Raw genomic sequence first — 25,738 nt, 5'->3', positions numbered from 1 at the left:
TCTCGGCGCAAGCGCAGAGTACGCGTGGTGCCGTGCGAGGTGTAGGGTGGCTGAGTGTCGGTCTCCTTGCTTTGTGGGTCGCGGAACGGGGTCGGTGCAGCTCAGGAGTCATGTCAGACAACGAGGACAAGTGAGTGCGAGAGTAGAGTGGCCTTTGGCGGGAGCCTCCGAAGGGAGGCGGGGCCGGGTCGGAAGAGTCTGAGGAGCCAGGCGTCGAGGGGCAGTGTCCGAGGAGACAGGTCCTGAGGGGCCCGGCGGAGCTGGAGAAGGGAAGGCCGGGGCACCGGGGCATAGACCAGGCCACGGGCTGGGCACAGAAAGGCCCAGGCTCGTGGTACCAGAGGGGTCGGTGAGTAAGGTGCTATTCAACAGACTTCCACAGAGCCGGACCCTGTATCTTGTACAAAGAATTGGGCACTGTGTCTACCTCCTGGCACTCTTTCTAAAGGAGGGAACAGTCCCATAAACAGCTATACGAGGTAACAAGAGATTACAAGTAGTAGAAGTATGTAGTAGAGAAGTAATTGGGAGGAGGGAAATTTAATTATCTGAGAGAGTTTGGTGAGGCTTCCTAGAGGTTGTGAAATGCGAGTCAGAATTGGCCAAGTAGAATGGGCAGGATCAACATTATAAGCAGAGAAAACAGTATATCCTAAAATACAGAGACATGAAATAGTATGGTGTTTGGGGGAATTTGGAAAACCAGTCTGTGTTCTGAAAGCAGAGCGTGTTAAGAACGGGAAGCTGAGAGACAGGTGAAGGCCAGATTTTTGAGGATTGTTGTTCCTTTGTAAAGACTATTCTTTATCCTTGAGGTAAAGGAGAACCATTGACATGTTTTGAGAGGTGGAGTGAGGTTAGATTTGCCCCTTAGAAAAATCACTCTTCTCGCGTTGTGATGAATGGATTCAGAGAGGAGAAGAGGAGAAAGACCACTTGGGAAGTTGTTGCAAAATTACACACTGAGAAAAGTGGAAGCCTGAATTAAGATAGTTACCATAAGGGATGGAAAGGAGGATACAGGCATGACCCTCTTTAGGAGGTAAAATTGACAAGACTTGGTGATGGATAAGATATGGATGTGAGGGAGAGAGTGGGATGGAGGATAAGCATTTTCTAGATGAATAACTGTGTGGGTAGTTCTTCCAATCATGATAGGGAGCCTGGAAGAAGGAGCAAGTTGTTATTGTCTTACCTGGGTGTGGTGGTGTGGTACCTGAGGTTGAGAGTGGTGGTGAAGAGAGTAGCTGTTAGTGGGGTCATGGAGTCCGTTTTATATATGTCATATTGAATCCGATTGAATTGGTTCATTCAGTCAACAAATTTTTGCATGTCAGACTCTATTCCAGGAGCTTGGAATATATAGATGAATGTATTGAGGGAGGGGTGGGCAAAGACTGATGATGCACAATAGGCATAATAAGTAAGTACATGTATAGTATGTTAGAAAGTTTATAGTATGTTGGAAGGTGGTATATGCTATAGAAAAATAAAGTAGAGAATTAAGGGCAAAGCAGTAGGTCACAGTTTTAAATGGAAAGGGCATTTGAGACAAGGCTTCATAGAGAAGGTGTCATTTGAGCAAGAGTAGAAGGTGATAACATTAGCCATTGGGACAGATGGAAGGGCTAGAGCAAAGGCTGTAAGGGAGAAGCATGCCTGGAGTTTTTGAGGAATAGCCAGGATACCAGGATAGTTCCTGCAGGGGGAGAGTAGTATGGGGATGTCAGGGAGGCAGGTGATAGGCTGCCAAATGATGTAAGCTTGTTGTCATTGTCAGGACTTTGGCTTTTACTCTGAGTGAAATGGAGAGCCACTGAAGAGTTGTGAGCCTTTATAAGCATCACTCTGGCTGCTATGTTGATACACTATAGAGGAACAGGGATAGACTCAGGGAGCTTAGTTGGGTTTGATCAAGGTAGTGGCTTCCACAAAGGAGGTACTGGTAAAGGTGGTGTGGTAAGAAGGGGTTGAATTCTAGATATGTTTTGAAGGTAGAGCCAGGAAAATTTCCTGACAAATTGCTTGTGTGGGGTGAGAGGAGGGGTCTATTCTGAAGATAAAAATATGGGAGTCATCAGCATAAGTAAATTAGTTAAAGCTGTGAAACAGGTGAGCTCATCAGGGGAGTGAGTTCAGTAGGGAAGTGGAGACGACTGGAGTGCTGGAGCATTCTGACCTTGAGTGCTTAGGAGGAAAGAGGAGAAACTGCAAAGGAGTCTGAGAAGGGGCAGCCTAAGAGGTGGAGAGGGGGACGACAATAAGGGAGCGAGGGGCCTTGAAGTCCAGTCAGGAGATCCCCCAGAGGGGGAGGGAGTGGTCTAGCCTGTCAACTGATAGGTCTGGTTAAAAGAAAGCAAGAATTGAATTGCTCTTTGGATTTAGCAACGCAGAGATAGAGCATTAATGAACTTGAAAAGAGTAGTTTTGCTGGGATGGGGGAATGGAAGTCAAATTGGAATGAGATTGTAACAGAACGGGAAGGGAGAAATTGTAGACAGTGAGGATGGACAGCTCCTTCAGGAATTTTTTTCCAAAGGGAAGCATGGGAATAGGGCTGGGGGTGGGGTGGGGTGGGGAAGAAGTAAGTTTGCTTTTTCAGATAGAGAAATATCTGTATGTTTACATACATACTCTACTAGAATTATCTAATAGAGAGAGAAACAGTGATGATGAGTGAGACCTAGCAAAATTTGCAAGTGGATGGGGGAAGATGGAGGGAGTAAAATCAAACAGAAGTTTGATTTCATTCATTAAGTAGATATTTATTGAGTGTCTCCTAGGTATCGAGTAAGACCCAGATCTCTGGCCTCTTTGTTCATAGTAAGTGATGCTGTAACTAACTGGTCTCTTTTTCTTGTACAGTTTTGATGGTGATGACTTTGATGATGTGGAGGAGGATGAAGGGCTAGATGACTTGGAGAATGCTGAAGAGGTCAGTATTTAGCCTTGGGCTCCCATCCCTGCAGCAGTTGATACTTGGATGCATTTGCCTCCTGTTGATGGTCAGGACCCCACCACAAGCATCCCCAGTTAGAGGGAGTGGCGTTCTGATGTGCTGGTCCTGGGTGGTGGAAAAGCTCTGGGGGTGGGCGTGAAGGCTTCTGTCTGCTTAGTCCATAGACCCTAAGGCCCTCATCAGACAGGATACTGTAGGCCTAAGGGCAATGGGAAACCACTGACAAATTTTGAGCTGGGGGGTGGGATGATCCAATTTACATATTTAAAAAAGGATTCTGGCTGCAGAGTGAGAATTGAATTAGAAAGGGGCAAGAGTAAAAGCAGAGGGACCAGTTAGGAACCTCTGGTGGACATCCAGGTGAGAGAGAATTGGGGCTTGCACTTAGGTTCTGGTAGTGTAGGTGATGAGAAGAATAATAGATATTTTGATGGATTGGATATAGGGCTGAGAAAATGGGAGATGACAAGGATGACTCCCAGGTTTCTGGCTTGGGCAACTAGGTGGATGGGTTACTACCTTCATGAATGAAATAGGGCTTTCTGTCCTGTGTGACTAATGCAGGGAGAAGTGCTTTGTCTCCTGGAAAGAAAGTGCCCCATTTTCAAGCCCGGAAGCTGAAGCTGCTCCTCCTGGGTTTCCTCTCTTTGTGCTTGGCACTTTCACACACCCATACAGTTGAGTCAGAAACCTCCTTCATCCTTCTGATGCCCTTTTCATCCTTGTCCTGTTGATTAGGCTCCTAGATGTGGTTCAGACCTGTCGCTGTTCTCCATTCATAATGCCTCAGCTTAGTGTAGATCTTCATTGCTTTTTACCCACGTTACTGCAAATATTTTGTTGATGGTTTTCCTATTTCATCTCACTCCTCTCTGCTCTATTTGCCACTCTGCTGCCAAAGTCAACTTTCTAAGCCAACATGATCAGTTCCTACTGGTCATCCTAATTAGTCTCTCTGCTTCTACCCTTACCCCTTACAAAATATCCTCAACAGAGCATCCAGAGTGATCCTTTGAATTTTTTTTAATATTCATTTTATTGAGATATATTCACATACCACGCAGTCATACAAAACAAATCGTACATTTGATTGTTCACAGTACCATTACATAGTTGTACATACATCACCAAAATCAATCCCTGACACCTTCATTACCACACACACAAAAATAACAAGAATAATAATTAAAGTGAAAAAGAGCAATTAAAGTAAAAAAGAACACTGGTTGCCTTTGTCTGTTTGTTTGTTTGTTTCCTTCCCCCATTTTTCTACTCATCCATCCATAAGCTAGACAAAGGGGAGTGTGGTCCTTATGGCTCTCCCAATCCAATTGTCACCCCTCATAAGCTACATTTTTATACAGTTGTCTTCAAGATTCATGGGTTCTGGGTTGTAGTTTGATAGTTTCAGGTATCCACCACCAGCTACCCCAATTCTTTAGAACCTAAAAAGGGTTGTCTAAATTGTGCATAAGAGTGCCCACCAGAGTGACCTCTCGGCTCCTTTTGGAATCTCTCTGCCACTGAAGCTTATTTCATTTCCTTTCACATCCCCCTTTTGGTCAAGAAGATGTTCTCCGTCCCACGATGCCGGGTCTACATTCCTCCCCGGGAGTCATATTCCACGTTGCCAGGGAGATTCACTCCCCTGGGTGTCTGATCCCATGTAGGGGGGAGGGCAGTGATTTCACCTTTCAAGTTGGCTTAGCTAGAGAGAGAGGGCCACATCTGAGCAACAAAGAGGCATTCGGGAGGAGGCTCTTGATCCTTTAAATTTTAAGTCAAACTGTGTTTCTTCCCTGCTCAGAACTCTTCCTCAGTGGCTTTCCAGTTCAGAGAAAAGCCAAAAAGACACACAAGGTCTTCTGTGATTTAGCTATCAGTTCCCTTTCTGACCTCATTTCTTCTTGCGGTTCTTTGTCCATGCCAGGCAGACTCCCACTCAGGGCCTTTATTCCTGCTGTTCCCTCTTTCAGAAATGCTTTTCCCATAGATATCCTTCAGGTCTTTGTCCAAATATCGCCTCAGGGAGACCTTCTTTGACCATTGTATTTAAAATTGGAGCTGTCTTCTCTTCCTCTCCCTGACTACCCTGGCCCTCCTGTCTTCCTTCCCTATTTTTACACTATATATTTTACTTACTTTATTGTCTGTCTCAGCCCATTTTCATGTAAGCTCTATGGGGGAAATAATTTTTATTTGTCTTATTCATTGCTGTATTCCAAGCTCTTGGAACATTATCTGACATATAGTAAGCACTCAATAAATATTTGTTGAATTAATTCTTTATTCATTATACAATTTATTCTCCTGCCTACTACCCTATTGCACCTTTTGCTCTAATCATGCTCCACAAAAACTTCCCAAACCTAATACAGTCTCTCTGTCTTCTGTGCCCTTGTACATGCTATTCAGTCTTCCTGGAGTGCCCTTTCCTTCCTTGTCGGCCTGGCAGCTCCGCCTCCTCCTCATCCTTCCAGACTAGCTTGTCTTATCTCTGGGTAGTCTTCCCATCCCCAGGTGTGAGTTAGGTGTTCCTCCCACCTTCTTGTTAACTTTTGTTCTACCCTCCCTGTGACTACTTTCATAGCACCTGCTGTTCTGGTTACTTTTTTGTCTCCCCCACTAGTCTGTTTTTGAGAGCAGAAACACTTAACTCTCTGTCTCAGCACCTGTTACCATGTCTGGTATGGGACTGATGCTCAATAAATAATTGTCAAATACGTGAGTATATAATTATTCCTGCTTTCACCCTGACTTCTTTAGTCATTTGACCCAGTGGCTCACTTACTCGGTCTGAAAGATGGGGTGTATGTTCCTCTTTAACTGCTTGGGGTGACTTGTCTGTGCTTCAGGACTTCATTTTATAGGGCCAGTGTTCAGGGACTGCCCTGTCTCCAGGCTCTCACTCCTGGGTGAGGCAGTTGGCTCTGGAATTCATCAGACTTGGATTCCAGTCATTATCCCTGCTTTTTACTAGGTCTGAGACTTTGGCCAAGTTAGCTGCCTCTCAGGGCTTCTGAAATGGAGGTGGCAGTCCTTACTTGATAAGGTTACTGTTCCCCAGGCAGCCATGTGGTCCTCAGCATTGTCATAAGTATTAAGGGTAATGGTAGGAGTAGTTATGATCACTGTTGTCATCATCACCCTCCTTCCCTATCCCCCAAAATGCACCTGAGATTTCCCCTCTGTTCTGTTTTGTGTCCAGGAGGGCCAGGAGAATGTTGAGATTCTTCCGTCTGGGGAGCGACCGCAGGCCAACCAGAAGCGAATCACCACACCGTACATGACCAAGTACGAGCGGGCCCGCGTGCTGGGCACCCGAGCCCTCCAGATTGCGTGAGTGTGTGCTCCTTCAGTTCACCTCCTTCGCTCAGGCCTGTCACAGTGAGCCCTTCATGTGTCCCTCCCAGCCTGACTCCTGAAAGCAGACTGTCCATGCTCTCCAATTCTGTCCATATATAGAGCTGTCCCAGTATGCTAGCTGCAGGGCTTGATCCCTGCCCTCCTATTAGATCAGGGAGTTAATGATCTAATAGGAGAAATAGGACATGGGCATACAAGAAGTTGTGTAAGAGGACAGTAGAAAAATAACAGTAAAAATACAGAACTTGATGACTATCATGTTAAGTGAAACAAAAAAGGAGAATGAATTCAGAGAGCCCTAGACCGTTGCGGGCAGGGCCAGTCAGGGAAGGCTGCAGCAGTACCCATTGGGCTTAGAGGGGTTCTTGAGACCAGGTAGACTGTGGCCAACCCAGAGCAGTGGGGAGAATGCAGAGGGCACTTCACACAGAGGCCCTGTCAGAGATAGGAAAACATAGTGCAATGGTGGGATTCTGGGGATCTGGTAATTAGCACTCTTTCTTTACCTCCCCAGTTTGGGACCAGTTAAAGTGCAACAATAAGATTTAGGCGATAGACGATAGACTGGTAGAAATCAAAATGTCTGCTTGATTGGAGGATGTGGCTTTTGAACTACGAGGCACACTCACCTGGTCAGCCATAGGCAGTGCAGGGGTCCAGAGGCTGTGTCCACAGAGGCAGAGCCTGCCTGTTAAGGTTGTGGGCATAGTGGAGAATGGGCTGGAAAACACCCTTCCTGTGGGCAGGTGGCTTGGGAAGGCAGACTCTCAAAAAGGATGGTGGTGTTCCTCCTCTCTAGCTTTCAAACAGCACTGGACTTACCTCCTCCAGTCCCGTGACATAAAGGTGACCACTGTGCCCACCTGAGAAAGGGCTTTGGGGGCGGCAACATTGCTCCTTCCACATTCCACTGTGCTGGGCCTCTTGCCAACCTCCTTGCTCTCTGCTGTTCTGGGTGAAATCAGAGCCACATTCAACCTGATAACTTCTGGTACTGCTGGGTCAGGATCCTCTAGACTTTTATTATCAAATATGATAGCCACTAACCATATATGGTCATTTAAATGTAAATTCAAATTAAGTAAATAAAATTTAAGACTCAGTTTCTAAGTTGCACTAGCCACATTTCAAGTCTCAAAAGCCATGTGGCTAGTGGCTACGATAATGGGTAATGTAGAAATAGGACATCATCACGGAGGATTGTGGTGGTTCAGCCTGAAAGTGGCCAATGGCCCAGCAGGGAAATAGTAGCTTGTAAATGGTTTTTCAAGCAAATAAGCTGGTTGTTTGCTAGTTAACAGTCATCCTGCACTCCGAGTAACTGTTGGGGATGCTGGGGTTGCGAAGGTGATAGAAGACTTCATCCCCCAGTGCTCCAAGTGTTTACCATCTGATGGGGCAGATGGACCTGCTCATAGACACCCAGAACACAAGGCACACGGGACCAGTGCTTTATAATATAGTGCAAAAAAGGAGAGAAGAGAGTAATTCCAGGGGTGACTGGGAAAACCTCTTGAAGGAATTAGAATTTATGCAGGGATAAGTAAGGGGAGGTGGGCTCTGAGGGTAGCCCAGGTACCAGAAACAGCATTAGCTTCCAGATGGAAGCAGGCAAGTGTGGATAGTGGTGCGGAATGGTAAGTAGCTTGGGACACAAGGCTGGAAAGATGTCACCAGAGCCTTGAATGGCAAGTTCAGGAGGTTGGAGTTCATTTTGTGGGCAGTGTGGAGCTTTTGAATGAGGCTGACATTCAAAGCACTAATGAAGGAAAGAGACTTGCTTTTTTTGGGGAGTGAGGTGTGGTCCGGTGTAGCCTGCCCTATCCTGTCTCTTCTGGTTAAGGGATGTAAATAATGCTGGCTGGCAGTTCCCAGCAGGCAGGAAGCTCTGACAGCAAGGACTATAACTGACACCATTAGCACCTGGCCTGGGATCCTGTTGTTGGGAGGTGCTGAACCAGCTGTTCTTGGGTTGCTTCTTTTGGGTGAGATTTGAGTTTGGCTTAGCACCACCTGCTGACTGATGCTGTCCAGCACACCCACTTCTCAGCTGGATCACTGACATGCTTATTTGTGGAGGTCCTGGTGTGGACAAATTACTTAAAGGCACATAGTAGGTGCTGGATGAATGAATGTCCTTGAATTATTCATATCTTAAAAGAAATAAGGCATATGCAGATCAGGAAAAGTGTTTTTCCATATTCTTTGAAGCTTTGTATTTTGGGGAAGTTAAATACTTATTGAGAGAGGATACAGGGAAAGTTAAACACTTGATTTTTGCCCTGGGGAAGTTTTCAGGTTTTGGGGAGATAAGGTTTAGGCACACGAAATAACAAATCAAAATATTTAATAATGCTAGTAAATTATATTGTGTAAAACTGTGGTGCTCAAAATGATTATCAGAATCACCTGGGGAGCTTGAAGATGCATATTCTCAGGCTCCATTCACTCAAGATTCTCTTCAGAGATTCTGGAATAGTACCTGGGACTTGTTTGTGTGTGTGTCCCTGTGTCCCTGTAGTTTTAACCTGCTCTTCTGGTAATTCTGATGATTAGCCAGATTTGGGATCCATTATTGACCTGGAATTATCAAGGGCATCTTCTTAGAGGAGGTGGACCTAGAATCGGCATCCCTTGTTTGTTTATGGAGCTTTTGCTGTGAGCCAAGCATGGTTACCAGGGGCTGGGCCCCCAGCAGTGAGTCACAGGTGGTCCTGGTCCTCCAGGAACTCATGATGTGATGTGAACTTCCAAACAGGTAGTTACAGTTTGGTTAGCTTGGTGCCAAGAGAAGCATATGCAAGATGAGTCGGGGCACTGAAGGTTTAGCAAGTGATTCCAGAGTGGAGACCTTAGAGCCTCTCCCAGGCTAGGAAGGAGAGGAAGAGCTTGTAAGCAGCAACAGAAGGGAACCACAAGTCGTTTGGTATGACTGGAACATGAGAAGATGCTAGAAAGATGCATCTTCTCTAGCATGAGAAGGTGCTAGAAAGGTGAGCAGGGACCAACCTGGATTCTGGCCTGATGGCTTTGGAGTCATAGCAGGGTTGGAAGCAGGGGAGTGCCCTGATCATCAGCACTGAGTGGAGGCTGGGGAGGGAGCCGGGAGGAGCTGGGCACTGAGGCATGGCTTGTACTGAGGCATGGCTTGTGGAGTTGGATTAGCATGGTCAGATTGGTGTCCCTTAGCACATGGCTGTTCCTCTCTGCCGTGACTGATGGGCTCAGGGGCCTGTGAGAGGCCCTGGGCAAGGTCCCTGGGCAGCAGAGCCGACATGATGGAATGTAGTATGGTGTAACGATGCTCTGTCACTTTCATAATGCCTTTCCGAAGGCTGCGTATCTTTAGCCTGTTACAGGGGAGGTGTAGTAGCACAGTGTTTAGGAGCACTTGGGGTTCAAATCTTGGCTCTGCCCCCTTACTGGTTGTGTGACCTTGGATAAGTTACTAAGCTCTCTGCCTCAGTTTCCTCCATTGTAAAATGGAATAAAAATAGTACCTACCTGAAATGAGATCATATGTTAAGTGCTTAGAATAGCACCTGGCACCTAGTAAGCATTTGCTTGTTAGCCATTATTATCTTAGCATCATTATCATGTAGGCAAGGCAGGGATAATTTTTCCATTTTCAAATGAGGGTACTGAGATTTGGAGAGAAATTAAGTGATTTGTATTTGGAGGCAAAATTTCAATCCAGTCTCCTGGCTCCCACGATTGTGCCCTTGTTGTGGCTTGTCTCTAGCTGTTCCTCTGTACCACCGCCCCCCATCACACCCCTTCCCGCAGCCCCTGCCTACCTAGAAGATGACCATTCTAGGTGAGGACTAGGATGCTGGTCCTGTTGGTGAAGTGCCCCACCCTCAGTTCCTCCTGGGCCCTTCTCCCTGTGTTTGCAGTCTCCCCCAACAACTTCCCTGTACCTACAGGATGTGTGCCCCCGTGATGGTGGAGCTGGAGGGGGAGACAGATCCCTTGCTCATCGCCATGAAAGAGCTCAAGTAAGTCACCCAGATCATGGTTCCCTACTCCAGAGCTCCGGGAGGCAACTCCTGGGTTGTCTGCTACACACCCTCAGACCCACCTCCCTTCCTGGAGAAGTGCAGAGCTTGTAGGTGTTTGTCTCTATAGGTCCTTGGTTCATTCAAGAGGGAAGAGGAAGAAGGGGGCAGGCAAAGGGGGTGGGCACTGGTGAGACAGGGCCCTCTCCCACTGGGAGCATTGACCTGGGCCCTGCGGCAGGAAGCTTCACTGACGGGCCCCACTCTTTCCTCCTCCCTTCAGCCACACATGGCAGGGCCCTTCCCGGCTCTCTGTCCCACGCTCAGGGATGCAGGTGCTTTCTTTTTATTGTAATTCCTTTCCTACAAAGTACACTTGTCTGTCTCATGAGGATTCTCCTTAGACTTCTTTTTTCTCACATTCCGCACACAGCCTGTCCCTTCTGCTGCAGAGCTGGGGTCACCAGCCCTCATGTACTTGTGACTTCTCCCCTGCCACAGGGCCCGAAAGATCCCCATCATCATTCGCCGCTACCTGCCAGACGGGAGCTATGAAGACTGGGGGGTGGATGAACTCATCATCACCGACTGAGCCCGAGGCATCTTCCTGACCCTCACATTCTTTTGTATATGTAAATAATATAATAAAGTATTCAACCTTTCAACCCCCTCCACCTTCAGTTGTCCATGATGCTACCATCCCCTTCTTCCCTATTGCTGCCCTGCTGCCTGGAGTGGCCCCATGGCTATCAGCTAAGAACCACCAGAGGCCCTTTCCCCCATGTGTCCCCCCATCCCTCCCTCCATCTCCCCAATTCTCCAGAGTAAAGGCTGCTGCAGGGGAGACACCTCAGCTGCCTCCCCAGCAGACAGACGAGTCTTTGTGCCCAGGGAGCTGGTTACCACGGAAACCCCCAATTTCCTTTCCAGTGGGGACTGGCTGCAGGGGCTTCTCTCTTCTCAGGAGTATCACAGAGCAGGTCTCATCAAGCCACCCATTGTTTCCTAAGGACCTGCCTCGAGCCTCTTATCGTGGGCTCGGATCCCCTTTCAGGAGCAGTGCCCCAGCAGGAAGCTTGGGATGCAGTGATCTCCCGCCCTCCCCAGGCAGAGCCCTGCTGGGCAAGCCAGCATCTGGAGGAAGACGAAGCACCTGCCTGTCCGGCCTCCTGCCCCTACTCCTCAAGTCACTGCCCATCCAGCATCCTCCGGGCCCCACCTCTCCAGTCTGCCACACCCACATCCTTTCTTTCACAGCTGCTTTAAGATGTCCTTTCCCTTCCGTGTAGGGCTGGTGAACCTCCAAGGCCTTGACTGGGATGGGTGCCAGGATGACGGTGGGTGAGGAAACAGGGTTTCTAGGTGCAAGGCTCAAGTCTAAGTCAGAACTGGAGTCCCCCCTTCCTCTCCTCAGCAGTCAGCGTTTAGTTTCTAGTGGGTCTTCTCTCCACCCTGGTCACCCAGCCTGAGGTAAGAGCAGTCACATTGGCCCCTCCCTCCCTCAGAGGCAAAACTGACACCTACAGAGATAGGAGGGAGAAGCGGCTCCCTGCGTGTTCCAGCCTTGACCTTCCAGGAAGAGGAGGAGCCGGCCAGCCTGGTCCCTGTGTGCGGCAGGGTCCTGGGCGCGGGTGCAGCCTGGGCAGGGTGGGAAGGAGGCGCATCCCTAGGGAAGGAGCCGGAGGGGTGCTGCTGCCTGGAGGAGGGTTAATACAGGGGGCAGTGGACTTCACACCCCCTTCCACCCTCCTTTCCCCTGTGGAATCCTTTAATCAAGTTGGGTGCTGAAATTTCAGCTCTGAAATGCCGCCTTTGTGCTGGCATCCAGGCAGCCGCCCCAGAGCACAGGGGTCACTCTCTCGGCCCCATTTTCTCTAAATGGTTTCTTTGTTTCCTGCTGGGCTGCTCAGTATCAGATGTGATTAAAGAGAGATGGGCTTTGGGCAGGAGAGGAGAGAAGGGGCTGGGAGGCGGTGGGGGTTAACCCTTAGAGGATAGGGTGCAGGGAGACAGGAGAAAAAAGGGGTGTTTTTCCTTCCACCTTCCTCTTCCTATTCTGCTCCCCGCACGGAGTCCCTCCTCACGCAGACCTGGATTTGGCTTCTCCTGAGTAAAAAATCACAGAAAGTCACCTGCCACCGTGATTGGTTCTGTATTTGGGCAGTCTCTTCAATCCTTTCTGGAAATACGTAGCCCCTTCTCTCCCTCTTTTTGGCCTTTTTTAAAAAACAAAACAAAGCTTTTTATTGTAGTAATATACATACACTCAAAATTTCCCATTTTAAACCATTTTCAAGTGTGCCATTTAGCAGTATTAACTACATTCAAAATATTGTGCTACTAGCATCACCAGCATCTGTCACTCACAATTTTTCATCCGGCTCCTTCTCTGTGTACAGTGAAACCGCTGCCTGAGGCCCCCGGACATCTGGAAACTTTGGTCTAAGGGATGAGCACAGCCTGGGTCTTTTGACTTCCCTGGGGTCATTTGTCCTCTCCTGGGCCATCTCCCCCACTCCCATATCTCATTGATTTCTGAGTCAATCCCACGATATGCAGGGTCCTGTGGGATGTCCCCACCCCCATCCCTATCAGTGCCACACCCACAATCTCACAAAGAAGAGGAGCACTGCTTTTAAATAAAGGGGGCAGGGTGGGTTGCAACATTTATGAACATGTAGGGTTAGTACTAATTGGTCTCTAGCAAAATTCTAGCATGGGCTATTACACATTTGAAAGCACTAAGATAATAAAGAAGAGATCCCTAGGAGCTAGCCTAGGGTTTCTAAGAATCAATGTCACCAAGTGAACCGAATTTACTTTTTTCAGTGGTCACTGATCTGGTAGGTCAGGTGAATGTCAGTGTTTCTTGATTTTAGCAAGGTATCTGGTGGTCTTTCCATATGGCTCTAATGGAGAAGTGTGTGCCATGTGTTGATATAATTAGGTGAATTCAGAACTGATTCGGCAGTCTTTTCCTAAGAGTGTTGGTAACGGAATTGATGATGGAGAGAGGTATTGTTTAGCAGAGTACACAGGGCCTGTCCTTCATTTCATCCTTTTTTATTAGTAACTTGAATGAGGAAATTTGAGTTTGTAGATACATAAAGCTTAGAAGTAGAGCCAATAAGTTGGATACAGAATTCCAAAAGATCTCCTATGGGTGAGAAAATGGGTTGAATCCAACAAGGTGAAATCTGTCAAAGATCAATATAAGATCATTTATCTTCAAAAAACTAATCCTTATGTATAGTTTGGGGTGATCTGACTTGGCAGGAAATAACTGTCTGAAAGAGCAGGAATTTGCAGTTCCCACCAAGCTCTGCAGGAGCCAGCAGTGTGGGGAGGTTGCACAGGTTGCTTGCATGACCCAGCTTCCAAGTCGAGGGAGTTTGGCCACTGTGGGAGAACTGGGCTGGTTCTGGGTGGCCCCCCATGTCCTCCTCAGAGGTGAGGGTTGGAAACCACAGATGGGAGATGTAGATAAGGGAGCTGGGATGCTTGATCTAGAGCAGTGAAAGAAGCACCTCTCCAGATTAAAGGCAGAAGTAGGGCCCACATGTGACTGGCAGGTGGAAGAGATGATGGTTAAGGGTGCAAGCTCTGGAGTCAGCCGGATTCAGATCTTTTTAGCATCAACCCTCAAAGCTTCAGTTTCCCCACTGGAAAATGGGGATAACAGTTGGACTCACTGCTTTCTAGGCCTCCATGACATAAAGCACTTGGGAAAGTGCTTGTCTGGGGAGCACTTAGTAAATGGTAGCTGTTACTGTTACTGAGCAAACATGCTGACTGGGGACAAGGAAGCACTTCCAAGCATGTGGAAGTGTCCATCAATGGAGCCAGAGGGGGGAGATTTCCCTTGTCCCTAGGGTCCTGTGACCTGGCTCCTGGTCCCTGCACTAGGTTGGAATTCTGAGGAAAGAGCTTTTGGGGCCTAAGCACTTAAGAATTAGACTGCCCATCTGACATCCGTGGTTTACATTTAGACACAGGCAGCTGCTGTGAAGACTCAGCTAGATCCTGGAATGGACTGATATGGTGTGATTGTGTGTGTGTGGGTGTGTGCGCGTGCAGGGGGAGGGGTACAGCAAGAGAAGGCCCATACGCACATCCTGAAGGACCAGGCCTGCTGACTCCAGACAACAAGGTGTCAGACTTGACTCTCTTTAAACACCTGTCCCTTGAATTCTTTTCAAGCCCCCCTCTCTGCTGGGTGAGCAAAGGGGCTGCTTGGAAGGCTCTCACAAGAGTGGAGCAGCCCACCTGCAGAGTGTGGGAAACAGGCTCCGATCTGAGGCTTTAGTCCCCGAGCACAGACTTTAGTACTCAAGCACAGGTATCCCCACTGGGATCCCAGCTGCCCTAATCCCCTCCAGCACCCCCACCTTCTTAGGAGACCCTAAGAGGAAAACCTTTGGATTATTTATCCACTGCACTGTACCCCCAGTTACTTCCCAAAAGTGTTTGAGGAGGCACAGGTTCGGGGGATGAGAGACCAAGAGACAGGCCAGACTAGGCCTACCAAGCAGGTAATGGAATCTTTAACTTTATTATGTGGAATGCTTAGTGCAGAGTTAATAGGGGCTGGAGTAGCTGGGAGAGAGGAGAGGGGGCTACTGAGATAAATAAGAGGAGAAAAATAATGAGTTACATGTGGATCGTGGGGGCTGCAGAACAGGAAAATGGGGGCAGACATAGCTACATACTTTATTCAGATACCATTGGGAGGCAAAGGGCAAAAGGGCAGAGCGTACAGGTCAGGATTTTAGTGTCTTCAGCCTGCTGCCATGGTGGAGCTGAGGGCCTGGGCCTGAGCAGCTGTGACTCTGGGAAGCCCAGGGATTTGGGACTAATAGGGCAGGGGCCACAGAGCTGGGGAGGGAAGAAGGGAGTTGGAGCCCAGGGAGGGGGCTCCGTGAATTGTCTGAATCCTTTCCCGGAGTCCCTGCCTCGTCAACCTCTGGGAGGCTGTGGAATAGCGGTGGGGTAGGACTGGGGAACTCCCCATTAGACAAAGAATGAGGCGATGGGCACAGAATTGGGGCTGGGGGCCTCCGTGCCAACTCTTCCCTGTGTTCAGGAGGGGAGGGGGCATTGAGGGGGAAAGGAGGACCCCCACAGAGCCCTCTACCCTCCCACACCCATGAGGCTGCTCAAAGCTGTCCTCAGCCCCCGAGGGGTAGCCAGCCAGCTCTAGGCCTGGCGGTCTCTGGCTGGTCTAGCTCTTGGGCATGGTGGCATGAGTGGCATGGAGTCGTGTCAGAACCCCTCATTCTCCATGAGAGAGGAAACACATGCCAGGAGTGGCAAGGCCTCCCACTCCCATCCTACCCTGGATGCTCTGACCCCTTCCCCGAGGAGGGCAAGCGGGTCCTTCTCAGGTCTTGGGGTTGAGGGTCATTCCTGGGGGGAAGTCACAGGCCCTCATCTTTCAGTCTAGGGGCAGCAACCAACCTTCTCCTCTGCCCAGCTGAGCATCCCAGGGCTTTGCCTGGGCCGGAGCCTGGATAGGATGGGGTCATCAAGGACAGGGAGCCGGACAGAAAGCCTTCCCTCAGCTGCCAACCTCTGCAGCCTCCTCCACAGCCACCGCCAGAAGGGCGAGGAGATGGGCAAGGAACAGGGTGCAAAGGCTGGGGGAAGGGGTGCGGTACCCAGGAGGGGACTGGCAAGGAGTGGTGGGACAGGGCCCTCTTTAAGGCCGGGACAGCGTCGTATATACCGGCTGCTCCCAGTGTGTGGGGCTGTGGGACTGGGGCCCTGAGGGGCTGGGGTCAGAGATGGCTGTGTAGAGGGGCCGCTGCGAGGGCCCCATGTAGGAGAAGGCCGAGTAGAGGCCAGAGGCCTGGCTCGAGTGGCCATAATAGGGTCCTGAGGGCTGATGGTCAGAGTAGTCAAACTGGGGGCGGGAGATGGAGGGGAAGGCGGAGCCGTAGTGGGGCAGGCTGAGGGAGGTGTAGGCGATCTGGGAGGTGGATGGCTGGTCGGTGTAGTGTGGGGGCCCCTGGGGCCCTGCGGTCTCCGTCTTCACCTGGGCTTTGGCATCCACACCGGGTGGTGAGACCGTGGGCAGAGCCACACCTGGTGGCTTAGAGATCCAGGCTGAGTGTCCACTGGCCACAGCCAGGGCGCTGCCTAGCCCATAGCCAGCTGCCGAATAGCTGCCCACGTGGCCCGGGTGCCCATTGGGCGGCAGGTACTGGTCCAACTCAGCCACGTCAAAGGTCTCCATGTTGGACATTACCTCGTGGCTGATCTCACCGATGTCCACGTTGCCGAAGTCGATGTGGGGCTTCCCGCCCTCCCCCATGGAGCGCCCGTCCCGTTTGGGGTCGGCCTTGCCCAACTGCAGCTCTGTCTTTGGGGTGGTTGGAGGGGTGGGTGGGCCATGGCTCTGGCCTGGGTGGAAAGGAGGGAGAGGAGACAGAGAGAGAAAGGGGTGTGAGGTCACCAGGCTGGGGGCACAGGTGAGTTCTGCCGGGCCACCTGCTGGAAGGACCTTGGGGAAGCCGAGGGCTGACCCCCGTGCTGGACTCATGGGCTGTCATGTTTTGGTGGTATGAGTTGGCATTTGTTTTTATAATAGTCTCGGACTGGTCTCTGGTTGTTTATAAAACTCCCAAATCTCAGGGATGCGTCCTGCCTCCCACCCAGTGGAGGAATCCGTTTGTCCCCCACCTCCTGGAGAGGCCTGCTCATTTTAAAAAACCTTCCTGCTGGGAAGTTCTTCCTTGCCTCCCACGGAAGTCTGTTTCCATGCTTCCTGCTCCTGTCGTTCTGTAGCTGGGAGGCCTCTGCACTCTGCCCCTCTCTCTTGGGCCCACCCTCACCTGTGCTGGCTGCTCTCCTCGTGGAGCCTCATCCCCCCTCATCACTCTTGACAGCTCTGGTTCACTCTGGCTGGCTTCCAGTGCCTTCTCCCCACACTGCTCCCCAGTGAAGTACCCCCTCCAGCTCCAGCCTTCCTCAAGGCTCAGCACCATGTCCCAACCCCAGGAAACCTTCCCTGAGGACCCAGCCCCAGCCATCAGGTGCTCAGCCCCCACCACATACTGGGCTGTGTGGCCCTCCAGCCAGGCCCTGAGCTGCCTTTTCCCCCTTCCAGTTCAGGGGAGCCTTTAGATAATTGACTTGCTCCACTCTTGTTTCTTTGGTTGCTCATTTTCTCATTGAGGGGGCACTGCTCAATGCCAGGCATTGGGCCAGGTGCTAGGGCTACAGATGTCAGTAAAATGGGTCGCTGTCTTTCCGAAGCTCATGGTTTACGGGTTAGATCAGAAGCCCACACCTGGCTGACTAGAGCAGCCTCGTGGGTGCTGTGATGGAGGGACCTGGGAGGCCAAAGGAGGCCCCACTTTCCCTTGGGGATTTGGGGAAGGGCTCCCAGAGGAGGGGTATCTGAACCAGGCCTTGAAGGTGAGAAAAAGCCCACACCTACAGTTTTCTTCTGAGATGGTTGTTTTCCACATGGTCTGGGGTCTTCTTGAGGTGGGGTGGGGGAGGAAGGCTGGCTGGACTGAGGATCTCATCAGAGAGAGAGCATGCCTACAGCCTCAGGAGACCAGGAGCTCCCTGACGGCAGGCCTGGGCCTCCTCCATCAGACCAGAGGCAAGGCCGAGTCCTGCATTGGTCAGGGGCTCTGGACTTTGAGAGACCTGCCTGGGGTTTGAATCCTGGCTCTGTCACTTACTGGGTGACCTTGGGCAAACCCCTTGTCTTCTCTTTACCAGTTTCCTTATTGGTTTAACAGAGACAATACCAACGAGCTCAGATACTGCCTCCTTCTGGAAGCCATTCTTGCCAGTCTGGTAGGCAGCAAGGTATGTTTGGAGAGCCTGACTGGATGGATGGGGAGCTCAGTGTCCCCAGTCAGCCCCAGAGCCTCTGTGCTGGGGCCCACGGCTTACTGAGCCTGCTCTGTCTCCCCAATACCTCAGGGCCTGCTCTCCCCACTGCCCTGGGCCCTGCCCTCCAGATCTTGCACGTGCTTCTTGTGCACCTGTTTCTTCCTGTGAACACCTGTGATTCGCCTGTTTGCATACCTGCTCCTCCCTCTAGACTGTGAGCTTCTTGAGGGCAGGGCCCCTGGGCTTCTCTTGCTTCTACCCCTGGGGTCTATTCTGTGCCAGGCAGAGTAGGGCCTCAGAACACATCTTCTGGAGGCACAGAGCCTCACCCCTTGAGCCCTTCCTGTGTGCCAGGCCCCCTGTGCAGCACTTCCTGTACATTGTGGACACATGCCAGGCAGCCATGGTGCTGAGCAGAGGCCTGTAGCCAGACTGCTCAGGCTCAGATTGTAGCTGCAGGGTAAGGCACCCTCAGTTTTCTCATCTGTAACACCAGGAGAGCAGCTACCTCATCGCACTGTTTATTAGGATGGAATGAGTTAATACACAGAAAGCCATCAGCACAGTGCCTGGCACACAGCAGGTGCTCAGTTAATGTTCTCTGTTACTATCACTGATGAGAGTTAAGCCAGAGCTCCTGTGTCCGGCCCATCTATGGTGTGTGCCCAGTATCACATGCCATGCCTCCCCCATCAGACTGGGAGGTGGAAGAGAGACAAGACCTCCTCTCCTCCATTTGGCCTCCCACTTCTCACAATCACCATGTACCCCCTTTTTATGGTTGTGCCCGTCTCAGCCAGTTCTTACCCTGTGGCCTCCATAGCACCCAGCAGCAGTGCCCCCTGGCTTCAGCCCAACTGCCTCCCCAGCTCCCAAGGTTCCCCCGGGCTCCCTGTGGGTCCCTGCGCCCCAGAGGGGGCAACTGCACAGTGCAGGCAAGCCCTTTCCAGAACCCAGGGCAGGGTGGCGTGTCGGGGTCCTAGGCCAGCACAGCCCTGTCCCCACACTGCCCAGGATCACCCCACTCCTGCTCGATTGCCAGTCCCCGGCGGCCCCCAGCCCAGCACTCACCTGAGGAGTGCTCAGGGTTCCCGTCTGACATCGGGGAGCCCTCTCCGGGGTGCCGGTGGTCCAGGTGGGCACTCTTGTAGTGGGCCTGGATGGCGGCGGCCCCGCCCTGCTCAGCCTCCCCGCTGGGGCACTCCGACTCTCCCTGGGCCGCCTTCCCGTTCTTCCGCCGCCGGGGCTGGTACTTGTAGTCCGGGTGGTCCTTCTTGTGCTGCATACGGAGCCTCTCAGCCTCCTCGATGAAGGGGCGCTTGTCACTCTCATTCAGCAGCCTGGGGTGGGGTTTGGCAAAGACAGCAGAGGGGCAGTGGGGGTGCCAGAGCACCCCAGGCAGGCTCCCCTTTACGTGTGGGGCCTGAAAGAAATGAGGCCTTGGGGATGGTGGGCCCAGAGGGCAAGCCCAGGGTGGAGCCTCTGCTCTGTGACTGATGTACTAGAAGATGAGAAGCCCAAGGAACAGTGGCCTCAGAGGGCTGTGATCTCTGCCCACAAACCCCTAGGGAATGGAGTGAGCGAGGGGTCAGCCTGCTGGTGCTGGCAGCCCCAAAGGATGGAGTTAGAAGTAGGAATGGAGGTTACAAGGGGCAGAGGTCAGTGCAAGGAAGGAAAAACCTTATCATGAAAGCTGTCTGAAGGTGGATGAGCTGCCTCGTTAGGGGGTGAGCTCCCTGAGACTGGAGGTGTGGAAACAGAAGTGGCATCGTATCGGGGGAAGAGCCTGGGTTTCAGGAAGGACTGGGTTGGAGCCCCGTCTCTGCAACTTACTAGCTCTGTGACCTTGGGCAAGTTACTTCTCTGAGTTTTAGTTTCTGCGTCTATAAAATGAGGATAACTACTACTTCCCTGGGGGTGGTGAGGATTGGCAAAGATAACAGACGTGAGGCACCTTGCCCTGGGGATCGGGGGCAGGTGTACTGAGACGTAGATGCTGCTCTGGGGGTGGCTGGACGGGAGGACCTAGGAGTGGGCCCTCTCAGCCCCGGAGTACTGATTTTGTGAATTCCAGCAGGCTGGGGGCCAATGGGACAGGGTGTGAGTCCCCTTCACTATGGGGGGGGGTGGGCACAGCCTTATGGGGGAGATCATACATCTTGTTCAGGAGGTGACAGAGTAGGGGGGCTAGACTCCCTTCCCGGACCCTCTCCCCAGTCCCCAAGAACAGCTCAAGAAGGGAAGCCCTGAACAGTGCCCCCACACCCCCCCACCTGCTGACTTCAGGCCAGGGGTCGAGGGTGGAGGGCTGTGTTCAAAGCTTGGCCATCCCAAGGACTCCACTCTAGAATCCTAGACACAAGGGACTGAGAATCCACCAGCCCTGCGGGAGCAGCCTGTCCCTCTGCCCTGAGGGCCTATCCCCCCCTTTCCTCCCCCAGCCGCACCCCCATCAGCAGAAGGCCCAGCCCTCCCTCCCCAGGCTGGGAGGGGGTGGCCATACCAGGCACTGTGAGCCGGGGCAGCATTCCTCTGCAGCTTAGCCTCCCGTCCGTGCCCTCCCCTGGGGTGGCGGAGCCCAGCGCTAGCCCCAGCGTCCTCCAAGGGTCCCTCTAGCCAAGACCCTGTCAGTGTCTGGGTACACACTCAGACGGGATGGAGACCCCAGACCAGGCATCCTCAGCTTCCTCACCCCCAGCCGTGCCTCTGTGAGATGGGGTCCCTGGGCAGCGGGACTCGTGGGAGAACTGCATTAAGAAGGGGCCAGAGCAGGCTTGGCCAGGGGGATGGCCGGGGACACTGAGCTCCCTGCAACCCCGTCAGTCCTCTCCCACCCCAGATCTTTCCTGTGCCCTCTGCTTTGCTGGCAGCTGGAGGGGCTCAGCAAGAAAATGGCACGGGGCACCTCCACCCAGGGGGCTGCCCAGGCAAGAAGAGGTGGTGAGGAGATCCCAACACTGGGATCCCACTGTCACCTCCCGTGCTGGGTCCCAGCAGTACCTTGACCCTGACAGAAACCTAAATCCGGCCCACCCCCAACCCCAGCCCTAACCTCAGCTCCATGCTCATGAGCCCTCAGCCCTGTCCTGTGCTGCCTGCAGAGAGCTGACCCCACCTCCAACCCCAGCCTCAGCTCTGTTCAGGCTCTCTCCACACCCCAAACCCAACCCTTCCCACCACTTCCTCCCAACCTCAGATCTAATCTTGACTCCAGCTCCAGCCATCACTCAACATGGCCACAACCCCACATCCCCCTGTCACCAAACCCTACCCCTCATTTGCACCTTCACTTCAGCCCTCTTTCCTCCTGGCCTCCAAGGTTTGGAATAGTGCCAGGGCGAGGGTAGGCTGGTCCCCCACTAAGCTGGAAACCCCAGCTGAGGGCTTCCCAGGTGGGGCGCTGGCTGCACCCCCTGTCAGAACCAGAGCATTAAAAGGCTTTACCCAAGGAAGAGGCCTGTGGGGCTGGGGGTCAGGAGAGGCCAGGTGAGCCCCACTCCTTGCGAGTGCTCTAGCAGTGACCCCCTTTCCAACTTCTGGCTCGCAGTATTCTCTTCAGGCAGGTCACCTAACCTGACAGCCACCACCACGTGATCAGCCTCTGCCAGACGGGGTGTCGAAGGCTTGCCTGACTCCCAGAGCTCACACAGCCCCTTACAGCCTGCACCCCGGTGTGTCCGACTCCAGACCCACTCCCAGCACATCATATAGCCTGTCTGTGGGTCTTTCTCTTTTCTGGCTTTAGGATCCTTGCTTTCCAGTTCTGCTCCCCTAGCCTTCCCTGTCCCTGATGTCCCAGGAGTCCATGAGCCTGGGAGAGATTTCAGGAGCAGCCCCTAGGCAGACAGAGAGATTGGCCAGTGTAGCCCTGATCTAGACCCCCCACCCAGTGTCCAGGTAGCCTAGCCATTGGTTGTCATGGGCCTTGGTCTTTGCCATTGTCCTGCTGCCCTTCACCACCCCTGGGCCCGGAGCAAGCCCCACCACACATTGGCCCCCAGGGCCACCCTTTGCCCCTGTGCCCGCAGCTTGAGTGGTGGCCAGGAGCAAGTCCTGAAGGGAGCCCAAGCCCCAAGGTTCTGGGCTGAGGAACCAGGACAAGGACGGTGGAAGCACCAGTCCTTGGCGACAGGAGGTGGTGGGTCTGTCCTTGCTTTGACTCCCTCATGAGGCTCGCGCTGTGGTCTGCTCATGGTCCCCAGGGCCTGTTCTGTCTGCCTGTCTGGTTCTCTTGCTCTTCTCTGTCCCGTGGATCAAATCCCTCCCCACCCCCATTTCCCAGGCCTGGACGGAACTTGTGTAGAGGGGCTAGCTGTGACCCCTGCTCTTGGGCAGAGCCAGACCTTCTGGGTCCCTGCAGCAGGCTGGGCACTGGGCCTGGGGCGGGGGCCTGCCCAGGATGAGCAGAGTACTGAGAGATGAGAGGGGCAGGAGGGCAGGGTGCCAGGCCTTTGGCAAACATCATGCCAAGGAACAGGGCAGGGGGCTGGATGCGAATCCCCCTTGGTCTCCTGGGGGTACTCCTGCGCCTTCCACCAGTGGCTTTCTGGACCCAGTCTCCACTGTGGCAGGGGCTGGCAGAAGCAGGCTCCTTTGACAAAGCCCAAACATTCTGAAACCCAGACTCCCTCACTCCTGCTCTCTTTTCTGTCCCCACCCTCACAACTAGCTGACCCCTCCTGAGAGAGAAGGGGTGACCCTCTGTGGCCACCAAGGACAGTGAGGGGAAGACCACGGGACTCCAAGTCAGGAGACCTGGGTTCTGGCCCTGGCTCTGCCTCTCTTGCTGTGCGACCCTTGTGGTTCCTTTGCTTTTTGGGTCTGTCTCTCTGGCGTCTAGTGGGGGCCTAGCTCAGGTGATCTCTGCAGGCTTGCAGCTCCTGAAGCCCCTGTTCTCTTTCTGGGCTGCGCCAGGGCTCCACACAGCTCCAAGGGCCCAGGGTGAGCCCCAGACCTGAGGTGAGAGGTGATGTTTTTCCCAGAGGTTTCGGCTGGTCCCAGGGAGACTGGGACGCTGAGGGTACCTGCATAGGGAGATGGCCAAGGTTTCCAGCTCTGGGAGGTTACTCAATCCTGGGTGCGGCCCTGAGCGGGAAGATGGCGCCGTTCTGGTGGAGGGAGGGGGAGAGAGAGGCCAGCCTGGTGGCTCTGGGACATGGTGGTGGTAGGGGGGCTTTTTCTCGGTGCCTCCTCCCCTAGGGTAGGAAGAAGCCCCCAGCCTAAGGGGGACAGCGCAGTGAAGGCACACGGGCTGGGCTGGGCATCTGCAGCAGATACATTTATCCCTCGGTACTTTGCCATCTCTCTCTTCTTAAAAGACTCTTGTCTGAATTCCTTGTTTTACATGAACCTCCCCCCAGTTCGCTATCTGGCTGCCTCAGTTTCTCCGCAGCTCCAGCCAGGCCTTCAGTTCTTTCCGGAGCATTTCCTCTGCATCCCCCAACCACTGGAACTGCCTTGAGTGTGCATGGGGGGGGGGGGGGGGGCTGGTAGTGAAGGTCTGTGGTGGAGCTCTCCCATCCTTCCTTTCCTCCCACCGTGGCTCACCCAGGAAGAAGCTGGGGCGCTCCCAGCTGCCACCGACAGAATTCCAGCCACAAGGGGGCGCTTTCCGGCCCGCTGCCCCTTGTGGAAGACCCGCCTAGGCTTCTGGAGTTCTGAGTTCCAGGGTCAAGAGCGAGCAGGACCTCCAAGGGGGTACTTGGGGCGGGGGGGAGCGGGATGGCTCCCACACCTGGTCTTCGAGTCCTCTCCTAGTAGGCCCAGGCGTTCCCTTCTCTGGGGGTCAGGGTTCCGGGGACCGCCCCAGACTAGGCGAATCCACCCCGAGCTAGGGGGCCCGCGGGGAGCTCCCCGGCGGCGGGTAGGGGTGCTCACCTCCAGAGCTTGCCCAGCGTCTTGCTGAGCTCGGCGTTGTGCAGGTGCGGGTACTGGTCGGCGAGCTTCCTGCGCGCCGCCTGCGCCCACACCATGAAGGCGTTCATGGGCCGCTTGACGTGCGGCTTGCTCTTGCTGGCGCCGTTGACGCGCACGGGCATGGGCACCAGCGTCCAGTCGTAGCCGCTGAGCACCTGGCTGACGGCCTCGCGGATGCACACGGGGAACTTGTCATCGTCCGCCTCGCCGTCCTGCTGCTCCTTCTTGACTTTGCCCAGCTCACCGGGTCCCGGGCTGGCTCGCAGGCCCGAGCCGCCGCCGCCGCCGTCGGGCCCCAGCGAGGGCGCACTCCCCGGGGACAGGCAGCGGGGCTCCTCGGAGCCCACGGGGCTCAGCTCCACCTCGGACAGGTCCTGCTCCTCAGCCATGTCGCCCCCGGCCGCCGCCGCCGCCTCGGCCACCTCCCCCGGGCCCGCCGCCGGGGTCCTCGCAAAGAGTCCAACGCCCACCTGGACGGGGAAAGAGGACCGATGGAGCGGGGCGCACAGCCCGAGACCGCCCCGGACGCGGGCGCGGACACAGAGCCCTGAGGTGGCGGCCCTCCCTGCTCCCTCTAAACCCACTCCAGCCCCAGGGGCCCCGCGCACATGCCAGACCCGAGGTCTGCGCGTCCCGCCTCCGCCGTCTTCCCTCCACCTGGTCCCAACCGTCTCCTGGTGTAGGTGGGTTTGGGTTTTTTTTTAAAACCTCCTTTTGGGTGGAGGTTTGTTGATGGAAAGGAAGAAAAACGGACTCTTTATTCTGCTCTAATCCCCGCGCCTGGAATTTCCCACCTTTTCTCTCACCTTCCTTCTTCCCCTCTGCCTGCCCCATGGGTTCTGGAGGAGATGGGTGGGGGGCGGGCTTGGGGTGGCAGATTCTTTCCACCCCACAGCAGGCGCCTAGGCACTGGGCTGCGCACTCACCTCCTCAGACCGCTCCTCCAGTCTGGGGCTCGTCCTTAGGAAGTGGAAGACCGCGTCCCAAGGTGTGCGGTCCAGCTCGGGGGCTGGGAGGGGACACTGGCTGGGTGGGAGGGAGGGGCTGGGGGGCCCTGAGCCTCAGGCCACTGCCTTGCTTGGACAGAGCCCGGAGCCTCACCACCAGCCACCCCGGCCGGACAACCCGAGACTGACTGAGCACTGAGCTCTCCAGAGGGCTGGGGGAAGGAAGGAGGGGGGACGGAGGAGGGGGGAGAGGAGGGAGGGAAGGGCAGAAGGTGGAGCCTCTAGCGCTTTCCTTCATCCCCAACGCTAAGGGCTCCTCCACCAGACGCCCAGGCCCACCCCCCACTCCAGCTCCCTGCGCTGGCTGCCCCAGGCCCACCTTGCTTGGGCTTAGCTTGGGCTTATTTAGTCAGGGAGGCGTGGGAGTGGGGACGCTTAGGCCAGCCCAGCAAAGAGATGGGGGCAAAGGGCAGAACCTCTTGTTCGGAGGAAAATTGGGCCAACGGGGACCCCAAAGTTCTGTCTCAGGTGGAGGGATGGGCAGTTGGCAAAGATTAGGGAGCGTGAAGAAGGCAGGAGAAGGTCATGGCGACATGGGGGCGAGGGTGGCTGGCCTGCGTTCCTTCACTCAACAGATCTTACTGAGTGCCTCCTGCGGCCCAGGCCCTGGTTCCCAGCCCCTCTGGCTCTGCCCCCGCTCC

At 53.6% G+C, this 25,738-nt stretch overlaps 2 protein-coding genes across 3 annotated transcripts; one reads left to right on the top strand and one right to left on the bottom strand.

Annotated features, from left to right (window-relative positions):
• The first annotated feature begins 5 nt into the window (after positions 1–5).
• POLR2F (RNA polymerase II, I and III subunit F) lies at positions 6–11,003 on the top strand. 2 transcript variants are annotated; one of them, XM_037846507.1, is made up of 5 exons: positions 6–130; positions 2,866–2,935; positions 6,168–6,253; positions 10,252–10,323; positions 10,825–11,003. In XM_037846507.1, the coding sequence occupies exons 1-5, from the start codon at positions 111–113 to the stop codon at positions 10,913–10,915; spliced, it is 339 nt and encodes a 112-aa protein (XP_037702435.1). In that variant the 5' UTR covers positions 6–110; the 3' UTR covers positions 10,916–11,003. The 2 variants fall into 2 exon arrangements, with proteins under 2 accessions (XP_037702435.1, XP_037702434.1); XM_037846506.1 differs by having other exon boundaries at positions 6,168–6,298.
• Positions 11,004–14,856: 3,853 nt separating this feature from the next.
• Positions 14,857–25,168, bottom strand: SOX10 (SRY-box transcription factor 10). The gene is made up of 4 exons (XM_037846505.1): positions 25,017–25,168; positions 24,052–24,560; positions 19,246–19,514; positions 14,857–16,725 (listed from the first exon to the last, which is right to left on the bottom strand). Exons 2-4 carry the CDS (start codon positions 24,477–24,479, stop codon positions 16,022–16,024), a joined length of 1,401 nt encoding a protein of 466 aa, XP_037702433.1. The 5' UTR covers positions 24,480–24,560; positions 25,017–25,168; the 3' UTR covers positions 14,857–16,021.
• Positions 25,169–25,738: the final 570 nt, after the last annotated feature.

This window comes from Choloepus didactylus, chromosome 8 (assembly GCF_015220235.1).
Source record: "Choloepus didactylus isolate mChoDid1 chromosome 8, mChoDid1.pri, whole genome shotgun sequence".
In the NCBI taxonomy this organism is placed as follows: Eukaryota; Metazoa; Chordata; class Mammalia; order Pilosa; family Megalonychidae; genus Choloepus; species Choloepus didactylus.
The sequence above is the reverse complement of the archived record's forward strand: the minus strand, read 5'-3'. Positions and strand labels throughout refer to the sequence as shown.